The sequence below is a fragment of the Physeter macrocephalus genome, chromosome 14 (genome assembly GCF_002837175.3).
Source record: "Physeter macrocephalus isolate SW-GA chromosome 14, ASM283717v5, whole genome shotgun sequence".
Taxonomy (NCBI): domain Eukaryota; kingdom Metazoa; phylum Chordata; class Mammalia; order Artiodactyla; family Physeteridae; genus Physeter; species Physeter macrocephalus.
Genome location: NC_041227.1, coordinates 103,008,288 through 103,021,243, shown reverse-complemented (window position 1 = coordinate 103,021,243; position 12,956 = coordinate 103,008,288). Strand labels below are relative to the sequence as shown.

Genomic DNA, 12,956 nt, shown 5'->3' with positions numbered 1-12,956 from the left:
CCGCGGAGCGGCTGGGCCCGTGAGCCATGGCCGCTGAGCCTGCGCGTCCGGAGCCTGTGCTCCGCAACGGGAGAGGCCACAGCAGAGGAAGGCCCGCATACCACAAAAAAAAAAAAAAAAATAGCAGGACAAGTACCCAAAGGTACATATGCATAGTGACAAGTTAGAAACAATCTAAATATGCAACATGAAGGAACTGGTTACATAAATTATGATAAATCCAAATAATGATATTATTAAAATGTTAATGTTCTGTGTGTACTGATGTGAGATATTATTAAGTAAAAAGACTAAGCCATAAGACCATATACTCTATAATCAAAAAATATTTATACATATTCATTTAAAAAGTGAATGATAGCTACCAAGGTGTTAGTTGTGGTTTTTATGATGATGGAATTATGAGTGACTTATTTTTACTTGTTTATGTTTTCTAATTTTTCTACAATTAATAGAGATCAATTATTTTTAAAAGAATTTAAAAATAAAAGCCTTTCTAGCTACCACAGATTTGTTAGATGTCCAGGGCCTTAGCAGGTGACTTTTTCCCAAATTCTTGAGAAGAGAAATCTTTAACTGTCAACTTGGAGTTGACCAAAGAATCCAGCTTTTCTGCTTAACCACTTCTTTCCAACAAATCAGGAAAGAGGGATTATGGCTTTGCTTTGGATATGATCCAGAAATTATCTGGACCTTTTTAAAAAGTTCATAATTCCAGGGACTTCCCTGGTGGTGCAGTGGTTAAGAATCCACCTGCCAATGCAGGGGACACGGGTTTGAGCCCTGGTCCGGGAAGATCCCACCTGCCACGGAGCAACTAAGCCCGTGCACCACAACTACTGAGCCTGTGCTCTAGAGCCCACGAGCCACAACTACTGAGCTTGCATGCCACAACTACTGAAGCCCGCGCACCTAGAGCCCGTGCTCCGCAACAAGAGAAGCCACTGCAACGAGAAGCCCGCACACCGCAACTGGAGTAGCCCCCGCTCGCCGCAGCTAGAGAAAGCCCGCGTGCAGCAACAAAGACCCAATGCAGCCAAAAATAAATAAATTAAATAAATTAAATTATTTAAAAAATTCATAACTCCACAACTCAAAGACATTTACTTTTTATTAATTTTTTGCTCTATTTTCTTCTATCTTTTTACAGTGCATAGTTTTTGGGGTTTCTACATGGTAATGATTACACTGTTATATGTACTTTTACATTTTGGGTTTTTTTCCACTTATATTACATGAACAGTTTCCCATGTTATAAATTCTTTTTAAAAGATAGAATGCTATTTAACTGAGTAGATGTGCCATGATTTACTGAACTATTTCCCTGTCATTGGAAATTTGTTTCCAATTATTCATTATTATAAATAATGCTGTGATGAACATTCTTATGTATACCTCACCCCCTTATACCCAAACAGTCATGAAATCCTAGATATCAAATCTATGTATTGATATTTCTTTTCAACCCCACTGCCACCATCCTAGTACAAGCTACCATCATCTATAGACTGGAACAATACAACTGCCTTCTTTTTTCTAAATTTAATGTAATTTATTTTGAATAGGTAATATACTCACTGGTTCATAGAGTACAAAAGGATATACGGTGAAATTTCTCTTTCCCATTCCTATTCTCCAATCACTGAATTCCCTCTCTGGAGGAAGTAGGAAATCAATATGATCACATATTTATGCAGTGGGTATTTATTGAGCACCTCCTGTAGGTCAGTCACTTATTAGACCTGGAGGTATAATGTAAGCCAGATAGACATCGCATATAGACTCATGGATCTTACATTCAGTTTGAGAATACAAACAAAAAAAGTGAACAAATGTTCATTTCAAGTTGAAGCAAATATTATGGACATAAACAAGGGACTGAGATAAGGAAGAACAAAGTCAAGCTTATTCTAGGTAAAATGGTCAAGTTAGGCCTCTTTGAGGAGGTGGCATTTATACTGAGATCTAAAGCAAGAGGAATGAACCAATCAAAGAATAGGAGGAAGAGCGCTCTAAGCAGATGGAAGAGCTTATGCAAAGGCCCTGAGGCAGAAAAGAGCTTGGTGGGTACTAAGAATAAAAAGAAGAGGGGGGACTTTCCTGGTGATCCAGTGGTTAAGACTCGGCACTTCCAAAACAGGGGGCGCAGGTTCGATCCCTGGTTGGGGGACTGGGATCCCACGTGCCACCGGGGGGGCGGCCAAAAAATAAAAATTTTAAAAAAAGAGGAGCGGGATGTGACATAGTGAAGAGCTTAGCTATTCATGGGAAGGACACGTCCTCCATTGTAAATGAAAAAAATCAAGGTACAAATAAATGCAGGGCTTTGTTCTTTGTTGGCGGGAAGATGAGAGTTTTCATCCAATGGTTTCTAATTTCTCGATGACAGGTGAGACAAGGTCTTTGCTAAAACTGGGAATGGAGAAAGCGGTGCAAAAGTTTTGAGGAAACAGGATCCTTTCTGTCATAGTCACCTTGTGAAGTGGGAATGTGTTCCTGTTAGAGAAACAGTGGGATTCTTGGTATGTTCTGAGCGCTAATTTGAGGCTTGAGATTCTGCATTTAAAATGAAATCAATTCAGCTGTGATTTATCAACAGTAAAATGTGTTGATAATTTGAATTAGGAGAGTTAAAAAAAACTCTTGAAAAAAGTGAGTGGGGGAAAAGAGTGAGCAGAGAGTTAAGCCTTAGAATACGCTCAAAGGAAACAGAGAATGTGTGGCCTGAGAAGTAGGGGAAGTAGAGTGGCCTCAACCGCATGAAAGAAGAGAATTTAAGAAAGTGGTTATCAGCAGTGTCCCTAATAGGACATTGAGGTCAAGGAAGGCAAGGGCTGGAAAGGATGACTGCATCTGGTTTAAAAGGAGGCCTCCTTAATTGGGGTTTATTTATCCCTATAGTTGATGGAATTGATACCAGACTGCAAGGGGGAAGAGGACTGAATGGTACTAAGTGAGGCTAGTAAAAATCAGCCATTTATTCAAAGAAACTGGAGAACCAAGACGTTTGAAAAGGCAGCAGTATCAAGTGAGTAGTGTCCTAAATGGGGAGGCTTATAAATGTGTGAAAATGTGAAGGAGCTAGTGAAGAGAGACTGGAAATATTGGAGAAGGAAGAATGTGGGCAAAGATCCCTTTCAAGAATAAATAGGCTGTAATTTGTCCAACAAATATTTATGAATGCCTGCCAAGCCAGGTGCTTGGGTTACAGATGTATGTAAACCATACAGAACAATTCTTGCCCTCCTTGGTGTGTATGGCCTAGTTAGTAGGTAATCGAGAGCTGAGAGAAGAGGAGGAAGAGGTATCTTTCTTTCTTATACTCCAGGGTAGACTGGGAGTGTACAACACTGGCATGTTTTTGCACTTGAAAGAAAATAGAAGAACTAAAGTTAGTGTATTAGTCTGCTCGGGCTGCCATAGCAAAATACCACAGATTGGGAGGCTTAAGTGACAGAAATTAATTTTCTCAGTTCTGGAGGCTAGAATTCCAAGATCAAGGTACCAGGAGGGGTGGTGTCTGGTGAGACCTTTCTTCCTGGCTTGCAGATGGCTCCTTCTTGCTATATCCCCACATGGCCTTTTCTCTGTATGAACACAGAGAGGTCTCTGGTGTCTCTTTCTCCTATAAGGCATCAGTCCTATCAGATTAGGGCCGTATTCTTATGACCTCATTTAATCTTAGTTACTTCCTTAAAGGCCCGAATTCCAAATGCAGCCACACTGAGGTTTAGAGCTTCAACATAGGAACTTGGAGGGGGGACACAATTCAGTCCATAACAGGAGGGGATGGGGGGGTCAAAGTGGAAGAGCTGGAGATTGGTTACCTGTGGGAGGAGGTGGAGATAGGACGGGTAAATGGAGGAAATCTGAGACAGCTGGAGCAGGAAGCACTTGTAGCTGACCATGGAGGGGCTAAAATAGGAAATCTAGTGTGGCCTGGAATTGTCAGAGAGGAGCTGCTGTGTATTTCTCAGTTTCCTAGGATACCTACTTGGAGATTTACATAGACAGATGATACCAAAGAAGCCCCTAGGTTGTTAGAGAAGGAGAAAAAAATAAAACAACCCAAACGCCTTTTCAAACGTTTAAATTCAAATTAAGCTTCAAGTATCAGTGGGTTCAAAACTTTTGGTATTGCTGAATAATGGTAACATGTTACATTTATATAGCTATTTCGATTTTATTCACTTTTACATACATTCTCATGTGTTTCTCACAAAAACCTGGTAGAGCAGTTGACATTATCACATCCCCGTTTTTTAGATGAAACTAAAATTGGGGGAATTTATAAGGTCACCCGGCTAGAATTGGTGTGATTGGGTCTTCTTAACTTTTACACTCACTCTGATTTTTCTAACTTGTCTTCAATTCACTATTCAGTGCTGAGAGAAACATCAAAAACCAGGTAGAAGGGGAGGTCATAATGTGAGCCTATGAAAAATAAAATTTCCAAATAAAAGCTACAGAAGAGAAAATTCCCACATGTCAAATGTATGTTCTGTTCTCTGACATGAAAATTTTTTTTTTTTTTTGGCGGTTGCGGGCCTCTCACTGCTGTGGCCTCTCCCGTTGCGGAGCACAGGCTCCGGACGCGCAGGCCCAGCGGCCATGGCTCACGGGCCCAGCCGCTCCGCGGCATGTGGGATCTTCCCGGACCGGGGCACGAACCCGCGTCCCCTGCATCGGCAGGCGGATTCTCAACCACTGCGCCACCAGGGAAGCCCGACAATTTTTTTTTTAATTGGAGTATAGTTGATTTAAAATGTTGTGTTAGTTTCTGCTGTACAACAAAGTGAATCAGTTATACATATATATATATATGCACTCTTTTTTAGATTCTTTTCCCATATAGGTCATTACAGAGTATTGAGAAGAGTTCCCTGTGCTATACAGTAGATCCTTATTAGTTATCTGTTTTATATATAGTAGTGTTACTTAAACAATGTTGACAGCACCGTGGAGATGGGAATCAATGATTGATATTCCATCACTAACCTAAACCGTTAAACATGGAAGTAAATGGAAAACTACCACCACTTTTCTGAGAAATTCAGAAATCTCAGATAAAGACAAAAACTAATAGTAAACATTTGTGAATCTAAAACCCAGAATTGACATTATATTTTATTTTATATGCTTTAGTTTTTTCTAACAGAAGAAATAAAACCTTACAGGTAAAATGCTATGTTATCCCTAACCCCAGTCAGAATCTCCTTCCGGTTTGACCAGTGGGGAGCCCTAGTATGAGTTGAGACAGAGAGAAGAGAGAGAGAATGGTATTGCTTTTCCCAGGTTCCTTTCTATAAAATCAGTTTGGGCCGACTGAGTCCTTTAACTGAAGGGCAAGATTATTTCAAGGTGGCTCTGTCTCCAGGACACTCTCCTTCCAGGTTCCAGTAACAGCTCCCAAACTTTCTCCATTCTATGGGTGGTAAGAGTACTATTACTAGTCCTTGGACATTTTATTATCCTTGTGGTTTTCTCATACCGTTGTATATTATATCTTATTAAGTAATACTCAAACTAGTCTAATTTGAGTATGCATCTGCTTCCTATTTATTCCCTGACCGATTCACTGGGGAAGCTAGCCAAAATGCAGATTTTCAAGGCTTTGCCCCCTTTCTTTTCATTAATTCACTTAGTTATTCATTCATTCAACAGCTCTTTAAATACCCCATGTGCCCGGCACCAGGTAAGATGTTATGGGTACAAAGGTAACAAGACACAGTTCCTGCCTTTGAGAGAAGACACACAACAAGGAAGCAACTTAATCATGGCTAATGATGATGTGATAGAGGATTAAGGGAGCAGATAGTAACTTTAGATTCAGTGACCAGGGAAGGCCTCTCTGTGGAGGTGGCATTTCAGCCTGAAACATGAGATAAAACCTGAGGGAAGGGCATTTGAGGCAGAAGAAACCACAAGTGCAAAAGGTGGGAGAGTGCTTGGTGTTTTCAAAGGGTAGAAAGGAAACCAGTGTGCTTGGAGCAAAGTAAACTGGAGATGCACCATAAGGCTGGAGAGCTAGGCAGGAATCAGATGGTGTAGGGCCTTCTGGGCAGGCCATGGTAAAGAATTTGCATTTTGTTCCAAGGGCAATGAGGAACCATTAAGTATTTTAAGCAGAGGAGGGATGTATATGTTTAAAGATTATTCTTGCTGCTGAGTAAGAATAGATTGGAACAGGACAAGATGGAAGTAGAACCACAAATAACAAATGATGACGAGGTTGTGGAGAAAAAGGAAGCCTTGTATTACATGGTTGGTAGGAATGTAAATTGGTGCAGCCACTGTGGAAATTAGTATGAAGGTTCCTCAAAAAACTGAAAATAGAGTCTGATTGTGACTTCCCTGGGGGCGTAGTGGATAAGACTCTGTGCTCCTAATGCAGGGGGCCTGGGTTCGATCCCTGGTCAGGGAACTAGATCTCACATGCATGTCACAACTAAGAGTTCACATGCCACAACTAAGGAGCCCACCTGCCACAACTAAGGTGTTGGTGCAACCAAATAAATAAATAAATAAATATTGAATAAATAAATAAATAAAAATAGAGTATGATCCAGCAATTCCACTCCTTGGTATATATCCAAACAAAAACACTAATTTGGTAAGATACATGCATCCCAATGTTCACAGCAGCACTATTTACAATAGCCAAGATATAGAAGCAACCTAAATGTCCATCAACAGATGAATGGATAAAGAAGATGTGATATATATATATATACACACAATGGAATACTTCTCAGCCATAAAAAAAGAAGGAAATTTTGCCATTTACAACAACATGGATGGACTTGGAGGGCATTATGTTTAGTGAAATAAGTCAGAGAAGGATACTGAATGTTACCATTTATATGTGGAATCTAAAAAATAAACTAGTGACTATAACAAAAAAGAAAAAAAAGATGGAAATAGAGATATGGCAGTGAGAGTGAAGATGGAGAGAACTGGCTGGATTTGAGATGTACTTTGGAGGTATAACCAGTGGACTTGGTGGAGGAAGAAAGGGGAGAAACTCTAGGCTGACTGGTAGATTTGACTTCTATAACTGGATCATTGAATGGTGGAGCCCTTTACTGAGATTGGAAAGAAACATATTTCTGGAGGGAATATGAAAAATTCTGATTCAAGTCATTCTTTGAGAAACACTATCCAGAGCCCGAGTATGCATGCTTAAAGCTCTACAAAATAACTAGACAGCTCCAACCCTACTGTGGAAAAAGGAATGAAGTTAACATTTATCCAATATGTTTTGTATGCCAGGTGCCATCATACCTATCATCTTATTTAATCTTTATTATAGTCCTGTGATGTTATCTCCGGTTTACAGATGAGGAAACAGAAGTTCAGATGGGTTAAGTGACTCATAAAAGATTGCACAGCTAGTGAGGTGGTAAACTTGATATGCAAGGCTATTTCCTCAGAGACCAAGTTCAAAGCTGTTTCACCACACAACACTGCTGTTAACAGGTGGGTTCTTTCCTCATTACTTTTGTCACTGAATTTCTTAAATATGACCATGGAAAGAGTGTGGTTAAAAGAATTAAATTAGCTCTTAATGTAATTGTTTTCCTTTCTTGTCCAAGTAAGACTTTTGATTAAACAAATTCATGTTTGATATGCATCAGTGCTGGTCCTCTTCCAACTCTTGTATGGTGTTACACAGGAGATTTTTTTCATTTCCTCATTCTAACCATTTTCACCATATTATGAAATAAAAAAATTTGAGTTTTAAAAAATTCAGGAATTTCACCATTTCTCTCTTCTGCGATCTTTGAGGTCAAATATTAAAACTTACCAATGAAGAAACTACAGTTCTGTGTACTTAAGTAAAAGTTCAGATGAACTGTATAACTCTTTACAAGTTTTGCCCAGTGCCTTCTCTGTAGCTGATTTATTTCCCCTTTTCTTGGTTATATTCCTGAAGTCATCATTTTTAGGTCATGTGATTCTGAAATAAGAAACATTTAGGCAGTTTTGCAAAATGTAACAGGATACACTTTGTCCTATTAACAGGATACACTTTGTCCTATTAACCACTAACAGCGATCCAAATGTGATCTAACAAAAACTTAGATAAATGATATCATCTTGGAAGAAAAATACCTCTTGGCTCAATTGGGAAATGTTGAGAAGAACTATGGCAAGTTTTTTCTCAAGAAAAAATTGTCGTTTTCCAAATTCACAAGTTTTTGCAATAACTTCACCCAAACAACTTGTTTTAAAAAGTTATCATAAGAATCTGCCTGCCAATGCAGGAGACACAGGTTTGAGCCCTGGTCCGGGAAGATCCCACATGCCGTGGAGCAACTAAGCCCATGCGCCACAACTACTGAGCCCGCATGCCACAACTACTGAGCCTGTGCTCTAGAGCCCGTGCTCTGCAACAAGAGAAGCCACCGCAATGAGAAGCCCACACACCGCAACGGAGAGTAGCCCCTGCTCGCCGCAACTAGAGAAAGCCTGCATGCAGCAATGAAGACCCAACACAGCCATAAATAAATAAACAAATAAATAAATTTATTTTTTTTTAAAGTTATCAGAACCACCTCATAATCATTAGAATGACTACTATTTAAGAAAATCCAGAAAATAACAAGTAGTGAAGAGGCTGTGGAGAAATTGGAACCCTCATGCACTGTTGGGAATGCAAAATGGTGTGACTGCTATAGAAAAAGAATAGGGCAATTCCTCAAAAAATTAAAACTAGTGTTACCTATGATGAACAATTCCATTTCTGGCTAAATATACAAAAGAATTGAAAGCAGGGACTTGTCAACATATTTGTACACCCATGTTCACAGGAGCTTTATTCACATTAGTCAAGGGGTGGAAGCAACCCAAGTGGCTATCAAGAGATGAATGGATAAACAAAATGTGGTATATACGTACAATGGAATATTACTCAGCCTTAAAAAGGAAGGAAATTCTGCAATATGCTACAACATGGATGAACCTTGAGGACATTATGTTAAGTGAAATAAGCTAGTCACAAAAATACAAATACTGTATGAGTCCACTTCATATGAAGTACTTCGAGTAATCAAATTCATGGACACAGGAAGTAGAATGATGGTTGCCAGGGACTGGGGCAGAAAGGAATGAGGAGCTTTTGTTTAATGGATAGAGTTTCAGTTTTGTAAGATGAAAGAAGTTCTGGAAATAGGTGGTAGTGATGGATGTACAACAATGTGAATAGATTTAATGCCACTGAACTGTACACTTAAAAATAGTTAAGATGGATTAAATAAAAACATGGTTTTAGAAAATAAGTTCAAAATAGATTTGATAAATTTTGGGTGGTAGATAAATAGGGTTTTCCATCTACAGAGTCATCTCCAGAGGTTACAAGGGAGCCTGTAATTTGTGCTAAAGTATACTACCTCAATCATCTGAAAACAAACTGTGAAAGTTTATGTGTGTGTAACTGGCCAACTGACATTTTATTAAAACTCCATCTGAAACAAACAAAAATTAAGATAGCATATTTTATATTATGTTTATTTCATCACAATTAAAAATTAAAAACAATTTTTAAAGTAATTTAGTAGGCCTAATAAGACCTTGACAATTTGGGAAGATAAGAGTTTATTTCATCTGTCTCTTTTTGGGGGGGTGGGGGGACATGCCTTGCGGGATCTGAGTTCCCCAGCCAGGGATTGAACCCAGGCCCTCAGCAGTGAAATCATCAAGTCCTAACCACTGGATCACCAGCAAATTCCCATTGCATCTGTCCTTAAACAAAATTGGAATAAATGGAAATATTTTAGATTTTTAATACTTTTAGAACGTTAGCATTTACTGATCATCTATTCTAAACTCACCCAAACAGAAATACTTCTATCCCTGATAGAAGAGTATTTACTCTCCAGTCATGTTCTTCCAGTGATTGAGAGCTTTCATAACTATGGGAAGCAACCCATTTCAGCTCCTTGATGTCCAGTTTAGTTTGCAACTCAAATTTCCTATGCTTTGCTGCTTTGTCCACCTCTAACCTACAAGAAAATCATTTTGTTGCACTAGAGTCTGTTCTATCCTGATACCACCATTTAAATGCCTACACTTTATTTTATTTTATTTATTTATTATTTTTTTAAAGAAACTGTCTCATGACAGTCTCCTAGGGGAGATGGGGAGGTGAGTGGGAGATGGCCTCAGAAGCCACTCATCCTCATCTTTGGAAGGATCACAAAGCTAAATGACTACACTTTATTAATGAATGTGCTTTCAGGGTCTGTGTTCTAACTTACATAACTTTTTTAGCATATGTTTTTTGGCCTTCAGGAAACATAACAGGGTAAAAATGTTATTATTATTTTTTTTTAATAAATTTATTTTTGGCTGTGTTGGGTCTTCATTGCTGCGCGTGGGCTTTCCTCTAGTTGTGGCAAGCGGGGGCTACTCTTTGTTGCAGTGCGCGGGCTTCTCATTGCAGTGGCTTCTCTTGTTGCGGAGCACGGGCTCTAGGCGTGTGGGCTTCAGTAGTTGTGGCTTGCGGGCTCAATAGTTGCGGCTCGTGGGCTTAGTTGCTCCATGGCATGTGGGATCTTCCCAGACCGGGGATTGAACCCGTGTCCCCTGCATTAGCAGTGGCATGTGGGATCTTCCCGGACCAGGGCTCGAACCCGTGTCCCCTGCATTAGCAGGTGGATTCCCAACCACTGCACCACCAGGGAAGCCCCAAAATGTTATGTTTTTTAAATCCAACAATTACAGACACACATAGAGTAAAAAATGGATCTCTCATTCTTTATCTAGCTCCACATCCCAAAGATGACAATTGTCTGTCATGTGTTTGGAATATTTTCAAGTATAAACAAATCATTCCATTTTTATCACACATATCACACTATTCATATTGTTCTATAGCTTACTTTTCTCATTTTGCAATCTAGTCTGCGTTAATTATCCAAACGTATTCTATTCATGGGATATTTTGAGGCATTAGTGAAAGCGTAGTGTAGGCTACAACAATGCATTGAGAAGGATTTTCATGATACTGCTCTGTCTTACCTCTTCTTTATTCAAATGTGAAAATTTTCTCACAAAACAAGACTGATTTGAATGATATCTAAACCTGAGCTCTGGTAAAACAAATTTAAAATCTGGCAAATTGCTTTTGAAGAGCTCCTATAGGAAACCATCAAAGTTAATGCGTTTTACTGTATTCTGAATTTCTGATGTCTTTCTTTTGAGTTCTTTTTTTAAAAAAATATTTATTTATTTATTTATTTGGCTGCCTTGGGTCTTAGTTGCAGCATGCAGGATCTTCGTTCTGGTGCATGGCTTCTCTCTAGCTGTGGCGCTCAGGCTCTAGAGCACACAGGCTCGGTAGTTGCTGTACATGGGCTTAGTTGCCCCGCGACATGTGGGATCTTAGTTCCCCGACCAGGGATCGAAGTCAAGACCCCTGCATTAGAAGCCGAATTCTTAACCACCAGGCCACTGGGGAAGTCCCTCTTCTAAGTTCTTGAAACTATTAGCACCAATTCTTGAAAAATCCCTGACCAACAGAGAAATCCTGTAGCCTCACTAGTACCCTATTTTCTTCTGAGGATATTAATTGCTTCTTCCTGCAGGATCAGGTAGAGGTCACTTCTTTGCTCCATGTTCTTCCTCTACAGTCTCTTTGAAATGGTCATATTTTGCTCCTTAACGTCTACATTCCTATGCAACTGGTATTTATTTTAGGGTCAAGTCAGAGATTCTGCCAGGCTTGGTAGAAACATCTATGACACTCCTGACATATAATGATTCAAATTGTAGGTGGAAACATCATTATGTACTCCAGGAACAAACTCTCAAGGACTGGGGGAGGATCCCCAGAGACTTTACTGTACCAGTAAAGATCTGCACTGTGCTTCCACTTCATCAAGTATAAGACCCTTATGGGATATAACACCCAGATGTGTGGCTCTGGATTAAATCCCGTTTTTTGTTTGTTTGTTTTTTACATAAATGTATGTAGGTATTTATTTGTTTATTTATTGGCTGTATTGGGTCTTCGTTGCTGCTCAAGGGCTTTCTCTAGTTGTGGCGAGCGGGGGCTACTCTTTGTTGCAGTGCGCAGGCTTCTCATTGCAGTGGCTTCTCTTGTTGCGGAGCACGGGCTCTAGGCGTGTGGGCTTCAGTAGTTGTGGCTTGCGGGCTCAATAGTTGCGGCTCGTGGGCTTAGTTGCTCCATGGCATGTGGGATCTTCCCAGACCGGGGATTGAACCCGTGTCCCCTGCATTAGCAGGTGGATTCCCAACCACTGTGTCACCAGGGAAGTCCCTAAATCCTAGTTTTGATAAACCAGCTGTAAAGGTCATTTTGAGGTTGGTAAAATTTGTATATGGGTATTAAATGAGGTGAAGAATTATTGAAATGAATAGGTAGAGGTTAATAAATTGAAGGTCATAAAGCAACATGTATATAATCCCATTTGGGAAAAATGCATATACCTATATATCTTTCCATAGAAAAATATCTCAATAGGATATACAGGACTTCCCTGGTGGTCCAGTGGTTAAGACTCCGTGTTTCCACTGCAGGGGCCGTGGGTTCTATCTCTGGTCAGGGAAGTTCTGCATGCTTGTATGGTGCAGCCAAAAAAAAAAAAGAATATACACTAAGGTAATCTTTGGTTGTGTTAGTATAACGTTTTTATATTTTCTACAATGCTCATAAACTGAATTTGTAGAGTAAAACCTTATTTTTTATTAAAATTTAAAATAACTATATGTTCTAGAAAAAATATAAATGTGAATTAAGTTCATGATAAAGATAATATTTCAAACCAGTGAGAAAATGTGGAATATTATATTTATGGTATTGTGACATCTGCTAATTACATGGGAAATAAAAAAGAATCCCTGTCACATATCTTATTACAAAATAAATTCTACATTTATTTTAAATGTCATAAAATGAAACCATAAGAATCTTTTTTAAAAAATATAGGCTC

General features: G+C 39.3%; 1 protein-coding gene across 1 annotated transcript in view; it reads right to left on the bottom strand.

The window, feature by feature from the left end:
• LOC129392724 (uncharacterized) overlaps window positions 1–12,956 on the bottom strand; it is an 80,200-nt gene that overhangs the window by 14,000 nt on the left and 53,244 nt on the right. Inside the window, exon 7 of the mRNA XM_055089788.1 lies at window positions 7,808–7,960. Coding sequence (XP_054945763.1) covers window positions 7,946–7,960 — 15 coding nt within the window. The 3' untranslated portion in view covers window positions 7,808–7,945. The remainder of the gene's footprint in view (window positions 1–7,807; window positions 7,961–12,956) is intronic.